Source organism: Nicotiana tomentosiformis, chromosome 2 (genome assembly GCF_000390325.3).
Source record: "Nicotiana tomentosiformis chromosome 2, ASM39032v3, whole genome shotgun sequence".
NCBI classification, from domain to species: domain Eukaryota; kingdom Viridiplantae; phylum Streptophyta; class Magnoliopsida; order Solanales; family Solanaceae; genus Nicotiana; species Nicotiana tomentosiformis.
The window spans coordinates 129,327,982-129,338,196 of NC_090813.1; the positions used below are offsets into that span (position 1 = coordinate 129,327,982).

A 10,215-nucleotide genomic window follows, 5' to 3' on the forward strand; every position below is an offset into this window, starting at 1 on the left:
TAAAAACCGAAAATAAATAAAAATTAATTATTTTTCTTTAAAAAAACAAATTTCAGATGGGAATTAAAAAATAGGAAAAGTAGAAATATAAAATTATAAAGTAAAAGTAAAAGTAGGTGGAAAATTATTTAATAAAAAAGTAAAACAATGTGAAAATTTATAAAATAAAAAGTAAAAGAAAGTTGGAATTAAAAAATAAAATTAAGGGTATTTGATTTTTTTAAAAATAAAAGTAAAACTAAGTGGAAATTAAAAAAAAAGAAAAAAAAGTAAAATATGTGGGAAATAAAAAAAGAAAAGTATAAAAGTGGAAATTTAAATATAATAAATTAAAAAAAGTAAGAAATTAAAAAATAAAAGTAAAGGAAAGTGGGGAATTATTTTTTATTTTTTTTTAAAAAAATGAGAAGTGGGAATTATTTTTAATTAAAAAATAAAAATAAAAAAAATAAAAAAAAATCTGAAAAAATTTCGATTTGCGATGTGTATAAACAACGTGTGTACGATAACGTAAATCGTCTCATATTAATTCCATAAAAGTTTAAAATGCAGTAATGTAATAAAAGCGGTAAAAGGAATAAAAATGCACATATAAGTTTAAAACATGTATTAAATCAGATAACTAGGCCAATTATTAATAGTTGAGTGACCGTGCTAAAACCACGAAACTCGGGAGTGCCTCACACCTTCTCTCGGGTTAACAAAATTCCTTACCCGGTCTTCTGTGTTCGCAGACCATAAATAAGAGTCAATTTTCCTCGATTTGGGATTCTAAAATAAATCGGTGACTTGAGACACCATAAATTATTCCAAGTGGCTACTCTGAATAAATAAAGAATCTTATTTCGAATAATGTCACTTAAATTGGAAAAATTTCTTATCCCCTAGCCCTCGAAAAAAAGGAGGTGTGACAACTCTTTTATAAACAAATTAAAAATAAAAATATGTCACATTTACTAGATTGAGGTAGTAGATAAAAGGAGCTTGACAATTACTTTTTTAATTTGCTCTTCATTCTGCCACCACCACTTCAAAGAGCTTTCCTTCTGTTCAAGTAAAGATCTTTACTTTTGGACACCCTTTGACATTTAGAGCTGTAGTAGTAGTAGTAGATTTTAATGTGCTATTTGTGAAAAAAGCTACGCCCACCTTCCCCTTTACTGCCCAAAAAGCTATATTGGGACTCTGCATGTAACGGATTTTTGGAGCAAAAGAGTATAAATTGCTGCAGTTACTTTAACTCACCGTCGAAAAGGCTGCCTTTTCTTGGCTGTTTTTGTGGATTAGCAAGCTCTTTAATGTCCAAACTTCAGCATCTGTTCATGGCACAAGCTCTAAAGTGATCGTCAATTAATTCTTCAAAGGGAGCGGAGAAAAGAGCGTTAGTCACTTGGAGCTATATTGCAATGCAAGTAATCAATTCTAAACACAAGCTTTCTAAGAGTAAGAGGTACCCATTGGATTTAAACTTCTTCTTATTGTATATTTGTAATCTCTCTTTCTTTGTTTTTTTGGGGTTTCTCTAAGTTGAAAGACTTTTAATTTGGTGTGTTGCCTGTAGTAGATAATGAAGTACTCTTCCCAAAATCTAATCTTTGTTACTCACTTGACAAGCTGACATTAGTTGTTGCAAAATTTTCTTGGTTCCATTCCATTGGATTTGGCCTTATAGCAAAATTTGAAAGGTTTTGTAACAAGTATGGAAAAGGAAATTAGAAGGGCTTATGGGAATATGGACTTGCCATTTTCTTATCATCTTAATTTTCTGCTGCTTTAGTTCTTTGAAGGAAGTTTGTTTACTGTAGGAGCCATTGTGCACTCTGGAAAAGTTATGTAGTGTGACATTCCATACTATGATTTCTGGGTGATGTCTATAGTATTTGATTTACACGACTGCAGTTTCCCATGTGGATCATTCAGTAGAGGCATCTAATCAATTGAAGTTGGTAAGGAAGCTTCCATGTGTCCTTCCTCTTCTGATATTTTAGCTTTCATACCAGAATGTGACTACAGAGTTACAAGTTAATATGCGTGGTAAAGGAAAAGAAGAGTAGAACTTCCTTTGTACCTTATCTTCCTTCTTTGCTTTCAAGTTTGTTTTAACATCACCTTAAACTGCTCAGTATCAAAAGAACAAGGAACATGCCCTAGAAATACCAAGAATTTGGAACATCTTAGGATATACTGTTTCTTTTCTCAAGGATATGGTTCGCAAGGAAGACTGTATCGGGAGCAAGAAGAAAGAATCATCTAAGGCTGAAGTCCAGAGTTCTTTGAGGCAAGAGGTAAGGACACTAAGATTATAAAACTGTTAATTCTAGTGGTTTATCAACAGATTATTAATGTCTATGTTAGTTGAAAATACGTATCTACAGATAATGCAGCTTGAGAGAAGATTACAGAACCAAGGTGCAGTTCGATGTGCTCTAGAGAAAGCATTGGAGTGTAAATTTTTCTCACAAAACATCACTCATCTCACCTCAATGTCTGCGGTACCTCCTTCTGCTCCTTCTTTTCGTATCACATAATATAATATGACTCATAATCCTGATTACTTCCATTTTGAAAAAAAAATGTAATTTGAGCGTTTGACACCTCTTACATCTCTTTGTGAAGCAACATAGCTAAGTGTAAGGCTCATATGCTCTATTGTCAATTTGCCATAGCTATTTCTATTACTGTTGCACTCATGGTTATTCTGGTCAAAGTTGAACTTTTCTTTAATTTTGTGTTGTTTTTAATACCCTCTATATTGGTCATATGCTGAGATTACTCTATTCAATTGAATCCAGCCAACGACCGAACTGATTAGAGAAATTGCAGTACTAGAGTTGGAAGTAGTGCATTTGGAACAGTATCTTCTCTCATTATACCGTAAAGCATTTGATCAACAAATCTCATCCTTGTCTCCTCCCATAGAGGATGATAAAATAAGATCACCGCAAAGTACCCAAATAAGAAGGTGCCTTGAATTTTCTGAATCTGATATGATGTTGAGAAGGGAAAATTCTTGTGCTCAACTTGATTACCAATCAGCATCAAATCCATGGAATGAAACCACTAGCACAACAGAAGAAAAAGTTAAAGAACCTGGAGTTCATCGAAGCCATTCCTCATTAACGCAACATTCAGCTCCGTCAAATAGAGCTCCCCTATCAGAGGAAATACCAGGGAAAGCTTTGCGTGCATGTCAGTCTCAACCTTTTTCTATGATGCAGGTAAGTTGCAAAAGAGATAAAATTTTATTGCAGTTTCTCCTTTTTGAGGGAAGGAGTCATTAATTATTATTTCTCATCTACATATATATCATGTTAGTGTGCGATGGTTTTCCCTGTATAGAACAATGAAAATTGGAGAACTGAGAGTTTCTATGTGATGAATTCTTTGCAGTATGCACAGAGTTCTTGTTCAAATTTAATCAGTTTGGCAGAGCATCTTGGCACGCCCATCTCTGATCATGTTCCAGAGACACCAAATAAGTTGTCTGAAGACATGCTAAAGTGCATGTGCACTATATATTGCAAACTTGCTGATCCTCCACGGATAAATCCCTGTCTCTCATCCCCAAACTCATCCTTGTCATCAATGAGTGCCTTTTCTCCAAAGGATCAATGTGACATATGGAGTCCAGGATTTAGGAACGATTTGTCTTTTGATGTTCGGTTGGACAATCATTTTTATGTGGAAGGGTTGAAGGAGTTCAGTGGACCTTACAGCACAATGGTTGAAGTACAATGTATATATAAAGATAGTCACAAACTAGGTGAAATTGAACCATTGTTGCAAAATTTCAGGTCCGGACATCTGAGCTTCAGGCATCCAGTGAGATGTAGTTTACAATCTCTTGTTGTATAATGCTCATTGAGATTTTACATTGCAGGTCGATAATTTCTCGCCTAGAAAAAATAGATCCACGAAGGTTGACTCACGAGGAAAAGCTAGCATTCTGGATTAACATTCACAATGCATTGGCGATGCATGTAATAATCCTTGTTGATTAGAGTGTCAGATTTATAGTTTTAGAAATCTGTGAAATTCCATATCCGCTTTGGGCTTACGATGTTTTTCAACTATTCCTATCTAGGCATTTTTAGCTAATGGGATTCCAGAAAAAAATGTGAAGAGAATTTTTCTACTCTTGAAGGTTGGTGAAACAAACTTATTTCTTTGGCCAAGAATTGTTTGGTAGATTTTATCTTACCATTTTTATTAATCCAGGCTGCTTATAATGTCGGCGGTCATGTAGTCAGTGCCAATGTGATACAGAACTATATCCTCGGATGTCGAATGTCTAGACCAGGACAGGTATACCTCATAAGCTGGTTCTTTGTTATATTATGCATTTCAGCTTAACTTGCATATTCAGCAACTATGTTCTCTACTACACAAAACCTCTAGAAGTAATTGTGTTGGTTCACAATCCAACTTTTAAGATTCTCCTAAAAGCATCTAAGGATCTTTTTGTTTTTTCTTGTCAAAATCTTGTCCCTACTCTATTCATATTAAGTGACTGATAGTCGAGCATAGTATTTTGTGATCCCTGTCTATGTCTTGTTTTATTAGTCCTCCATAGTGGATTTCTCAAAGTTGGTAACTTGTATTGCTGATAATGCTTAATCTGGATGCAGTGGCTTCGCTTGTTACTTTCTTCTAGAGGAAAGCTTAAGGTAGGCGACGGAAAACAAGGCTATGCTATTGAACATCCAGAACCCCTTCTGCACTTTGCACTCTGCTCAGGCAATCATTCAGATCCTGCGGTATTGTCCATGATCTTCCTTTCTCCTTAATGTTTGCGATGATCATTATTCTTATATCCAATAATAATCATTATTTTTTTATATCCAATAATAACTGAATTTACGTGGCATTTTACAGACTGTAGTTTCTTTTTGAAAGACTAGAAATTTACATCAGTTTCTATCCAATAACCGTATAGAATGTGCTGACATTCATCTATCTTCTGTTCATGAAAAATAGTTCCTGTTGTCATGCAAATGCAGTCATCTATACTGATGGCTTTCACTAATTTATTGTGTTCTCAAATCCAATGACTATTCTATGTAGTCGACTCTTAAGCAAGTAAAAATAATAATAATAATCAGGGTGTGGACTTGATTCTCTTATTTTTTCTTCCTGAAATTTCAATGTCTTTAATGATTGAGAAGAAATTGTTCACGAAGAATGATGTGATAATGGTAACAGGATTTAATGAACGATTGTTACATTTGGTTGTCTCACGGGGCAAACGATTCTGTTGTCAGGTACGAGTCTATACACCCAAGAGAGTGTTTCAGGAGCTGGAAGCAGCAAAAGAAGAATATATTAGAGCAACATTTGGTGTGAAGAAGGATCAGAAAGTTGTTTTACCAAAAGTTGTGGAGTCCTTTGCTAAGGATTCTGGTCTATGTCCTGCTGATGTGATGGAGCTGATCCAGCAATCCTTACCTGAATCTCTCAGAAGAAGCATTAAGAAGATTCAGCAGGGAAATGCCCGAAAAAACATTGAATGGATTCCTCATAATTTTGCTTTCCGGTTTCTAATCATGAAGGAGCTGGTGAAGTGACTACATGTGCAAATATACTGGGTATGTTATTGTCGTCGTTGTTGTTGTTGTTGTACTCTGTGCTTACAGGGATTTTGATTAATAGCAAGCAACTTTGACATCCAGCCACTAGGTCGTAGGTTCGAGTCTCACTAAGGGTAAGTGAGAATCGGGAAGTTTGTTCTATAAGAACTTTCTTTTTCTTTCTTTTCCCTTTATTAATAGGAGTTCTTTGAGAGGGACTCATTTCCTTTTTCTCTCTTCTGTATAAATGCATACAAATTTAGGAGTTCAATCAACTACGTCTTAATCTCGAGGTCCTGTATACATAAGATCATCACATTATCTATTGTCTCCGGTCCTATAGGCTGGTCGCCAGAGGCGAATGGAGTATATAATCAATAGGTTCAACTCAACAAATTTCCATTATTTATTACACTGAGCATAAATCCATCAATTTTAAATTTGAACAAATTAAGACTAGATCCTGAACCTATAATTTCAAAAGTCAGGTTTAAATCCATCAAATTTAAATTTTGGATTCATCACTATCGGTCACTCACCTGCACCTTAATTTCAAATTAGTTAGATCGGCTATATATTTACTAGCAGTGTTGGAAATGAAAAAGAGAAAGAAGAATACCAGCAAATCAACACAATGAACAACTTATTGTAAATGAAAGGATCAAACTTGAATTGCACACAGAAGTTACATTATTACAGATCATGTAATTGCAGACTAATAAGGTTTCTCTCCTATTACATTTCCAGGGGGATTATAAAAACATATGGTAAGAGTAGCAGGTCCATTAGAACAAGTAGCTTGAGCACAACCTAATTCCAACGATTGCTTCCAAACAACCTGCGTATAAACACCACACTTATGATCCCCTACACATGAATTATTAGCATAGTTGTAAAATTTCTTCTCAGCAATCCAATTATCTACAGCCATACGTGGGGTCACGGCCATACCACTAGCCCATAATTGATTTCCACCATATTTCCCACTGGTTAAATTTGCAAAGTTGCAATTTTGTTTGTTCCTTTGATAACGAACAAGAAGGCTAGTTTCTTTGGCTAGCATGGGACTCCATTTGAGAGGGGGGGCAACACCCACTTCAGCTCTTGCTTTGTTATGTGCATCCAAGAATTCTTGGGCCGCGGCCGGTAGCGCAGCGGGAGTTGTGGCGGCTGTCGGTGGAGGTGGTGGTGAAATTGTCTGTCCTGAGATGTGAGTTAAGAATAAACAAGTGGTTAATAGGAAGAAGAAAAAGTTGGCCATTTTGTCTCAACTTTCAACTCTGTTTTGTTTTCTTTCTTTAATTCAGAGGTCAACTTGGAAGAGATGGTGAGTTGAGCTATGATATCTTCGTAAGTTCATATAGGGAAATGGTGACAGCTCTATGTATCGGGGTGTGTACATGCTTGCTATTTTCAACGCAGAGTTAGACTACAGTTGTATTGTGCACTTAAGAGGACGATTCGTAATCGTGTACTATCTAATTAGGTGTGAATTATGATGTGGATATGTGAAAAATGATTGTATTGCAAGATTGTTATGTGATGAAAATAATGCAGAGATAGTTATGCGATAAATTATATTCCCTATAGTAACATATTTGTTGTTATGTAAGATTGACTAGTTTAAGGGTTTTTTTTTTCGCTTTAGATGCTTTTATCCGCATAAATGCATGTACTTTTTTCTTATATTTTATTCCGTATAAAATAATTATTTCGTATAAGTCATACAGGTTAGTAATATATCATTTTATTTTTAGTATTAAACATTGCATGGCTTATGCAGATTTAATACCAAAAATCAAACGTTATATTAATTATACAGTGTTTATATTAGTTATGCATGACTTCGTACCAAAAACAAAATGATGTATCAGTAATATCAAATTATATATAAGGATTAGACTTTCTTATATCAAACCAAATGACCCCTTATTTAGAGGCTGATGAAATCTATTATTTATTTGTTCAATTGAATCCAATATTTTCAATGCAAAATATAAGTATAAATATGCAGCAAGTCACTTAAGTTTAATAAATTTTGAATTCATAAATTTTAAAGTACAATGAATTTTCAATATTAAAAACCTTAAGATTTAACCCATGAAGATTGCTCATTAAAATCATAAATTGGATTCTATATGGTGTCACGATTGCTTTTGATATACTCATCTGTCTTTTTCCTCCGTAATTGAAAAGGGCAAATCCTGTGCATGTGGGGGGGAGAATACTGAATAGAGGGGTTCATGTTGGTTATTGGACTTACGCAACATTAATGCACGTGAGTGACAACTTGCAGAGTGCTGACTATTTCTGAAGAAAAACATAGACGTGTGATATGACATGTTTTTGTTACTATTCGTGGAGTCCGGAACCAGATTGTGATTTTTTAGACTCAAACGATAAAATTAAATGAAAAAAAATTTAACTATCATTTATATATAGCGTGTGCTATATCTTAACTACACGTTTGTCCGTTAAGGTATAGAGCGATTAATAAACGCGTTATATTTGAACTTTCCTGCCCCACCAATAATTCACATGCACTTTACTGACCCACCAATAATTTATATGGGTATAGCGCATGCAGTATACTCGCTATATATATATATATAGCGCCTATTATGCATGCGCTATCCTCAATTATTGTGCCCTCGGACTGGGTTTTTTCTTATTTAAGGAGTTTCGAAAATATTTGTTCGTTAAGTTATTTTGTATTTTTGTCATAATGTCTGAAGAGCGAAAAATTAGGGTTTCATTATATTTGATTGTATTGGGAGGGGGGAGGGGGGATGAGGTTGTGGTGGAGAATAACTCAGTACGCTATAGTTGTTCTCCACAATGTCATGTTAAGTTGCCACTTACAATGGAGTACGATAGACTGGTATCGTTGTTATGTAAAAAAAATAAGTGTGAGCAAATGTTCAGTTAATATTAAAGTAATCAGAAGATATCTGTATTTTGTTACTGCGCAATGGGTTGCTTGTTATGCTGAGTTTAACATCGAAGACGATGAAACTCTGACAGATTTTTTGAGGACTCCAGATGAACACCGGGAATTTCTTGTGATAAAAATATTGGAAATGTATGTCAAGGCTGAAGACGTTCGCAATATTGAGGTTCCGCAAAATAGGGATATCCCTCAATCATCGGGTGATTTTTTTGGAGCAGTTTTATCCGAACAGGTACCGGGTGAATGAGTTTGGCCAAATCTAAACTTATCTCCACGAGCAAATGAGGAGCGAGGACATAATTTCTCCCCAAGTTTACATAATCCATAAGCCGAGTGGTAAATTTCAATTTTTCTTTGTGTTACGATATTTATTTTTATGTATTGTACTTGTAGTAACATTCATATATTCTACGGAAGGTACCGGCCAAATATTAATTTTACAAGTTATGAACCAACAGATAGTTGGAATATGCCTAGTTTTGGTGTGTTGATCATGGTGGTCCATCCGGGAGTCATCAGCATCAGGATAATGTGAATCATGGGATATCAACACATTATGATTTGTAAGTTAAGTGATAAAGTTTATATGTAATGTTTGGATAAATTTGCGAAACTCATTATTTTATTGGTTGTGCAGTGAAAACGAACAACTTGAAGGTCATGTCCTTACTTTATTGCCCGAAGACGACATATTTAATTGGGATCTGGCAGATGCTCAGAGTCAGGAAGATGATAGTGATTATGAAAACAATGGTGATGAGTCTGGAGATGACACACCCTTCCCTGATGAGGGTGATGATGATGAGGACGGGAATGATGAACCTGATTTGTCGAGGGAGCATGCTCCACCTCCCGTTAGATCAAGAGTGTACGAGTCCCATGTGTCGTTTCATTCAAGGGAGATTCCCTACTTTGATCAGTTGCCAAGTATGCCGGATGTGGATGCCCTCGCAAGGGATCTTGACGAAATTCGGACAATAATGTGGGATGAAACTAGAGCAACGGTGTTGTCAAAGGGCATGCTTTTTGATGATAAAGCGCGCCTAAGCAGGGCGGTGTGAATATACAGCATAAAAGAGTGTCGTGAGGTCGTGGTTCGTGAGTCATCTCCAGAAGTATACAAGGCTATTTGTCGTAGATGGTTTTAAGGTTGTAATTAGATGCTGCGTGCAAGAAAGTTGAAAGCAAATATGTGGATTGTAATACATTGGCACCCACACTTGTGAAATGGACTCATTCAGTGGGAATCATTTTAACTTGAATGTTGACTTGATTTCTCTTGTCTTGATTCCACATATTGAAGCGTCCATAAGGTACAAGATCAAAGAGTATATAACATCTGTCCACCAGGTACATGGATGTACCATTACCAAAAGAAAGGCATTTCTCGGGCGTAAACGTGCGTTTGAAATTGTTTATGGTAACTGGGATAAGTCATTTGCCGCTCTACCCAGGTACATGGTTGCATTGCAACACTTTAAACCCGGAACTGTTGTTGAATGGAAGCTTGAGCGGAGTCCGGAAATACCAGAATACATATTCAGATATATGTTCTGGGCATTTAAACCAGCCATTGATGGTTTTGTGCATTGTCGGCCAAGTAAACTTAAGTATATATGTACCTGCGTGCCTTCAAGTAAATCCAACAAATCCCTGTAATAAGGGAGATGATGTCGAGCCTCGACCTTGCGTGCGTAG

The 10,215-nt window shown here is 35.6% G+C and overlaps 2 protein-coding genes across 6 annotated transcripts; one reads left to right on the forward strand and one right to left on the reverse strand.

Moving 5' to 3' along the window:
• Positions 1-982: 982 nt before the first annotated feature.
• Positions 983-5,859, forward strand: LOC104097425 (uncharacterized). 5 transcript variants are annotated; one of them, XM_033656454.2, is made up of 11 exons: positions 983-1,450; positions 1,900-1,946; positions 2,202-2,285; positions 2,376-2,492; positions 2,793-3,218; positions 3,391-3,794; positions 3,881-3,980; positions 4,085-4,144; positions 4,219-4,305; positions 4,629-4,757; positions 5,262-5,859. In XM_033656454.2, exons 3-11 carry the CDS (start codon positions 2,205-2,207, stop codon positions 5,562-5,564), a joined length of 1,707 nt encoding a protein of 568 aa, XP_033512345.1. In that variant the 5' UTR covers positions 983-1,450; positions 1,900-1,946; positions 2,202-2,204; the 3' UTR covers positions 5,565-5,859. The 5 variants fall into 5 exon arrangements, with proteins under 5 accessions (XP_033512345.1, XP_009602271.1, XP_070052205.1 ...); XM_009603976.4 differs by having other exon boundaries at positions 1,806-2,285; XM_070196104.1 differs by having other exon boundaries at positions 1,900-2,285.
• A 334-nt stretch (positions 5,860-6,193) lies between these two features.
• LOC104097424 (STS14 protein) lies at positions 6,194-7,012 on the reverse strand. The gene has a single exon (XM_009603974.4). The coding sequence runs from the start codon at positions 6,826-6,828 to the stop codon at positions 6,283-6,285; it is 546 nt and encodes a 181-aa protein (XP_009602269.1). The 5' UTR covers positions 6,829-7,012; the 3' UTR covers positions 6,194-6,282.
• Between the last annotated feature and the right edge of the window lie 3,203 nt (positions 7,013-10,215).

Bases quoted from the DNA above. Each gene is read 5' to 3' on its own strand.
- LOC104097425 (XM_009603976.4), top strand. From the start codon at position 2,205: ATGGTTCGCAAGGAAGACTGTATCGGGAGCAAGAAGAAAGAATCATCT. The intron at 4,145-4,218 runs GTTGGTGAAACA...TTATTAATCCAG, and splicing joins GAATTTTTCTACTCTTGAAG to GCTGCTTATAATGTCGGCGG. The intron at 4,306-4,628 runs GTATACCTCATA...ATCTGGATGCAG, and splicing joins GAATGTCTAGACCAGGACAG to TGGCTTCGCTTGTTACTTTC.
- LOC104097424 (XM_009603974.4), bottom strand. From the start codon at position 6,828: ATGGCCAACTTTTTCTTCTTCCTATTAACCACTTGTTTATTCTTAACT.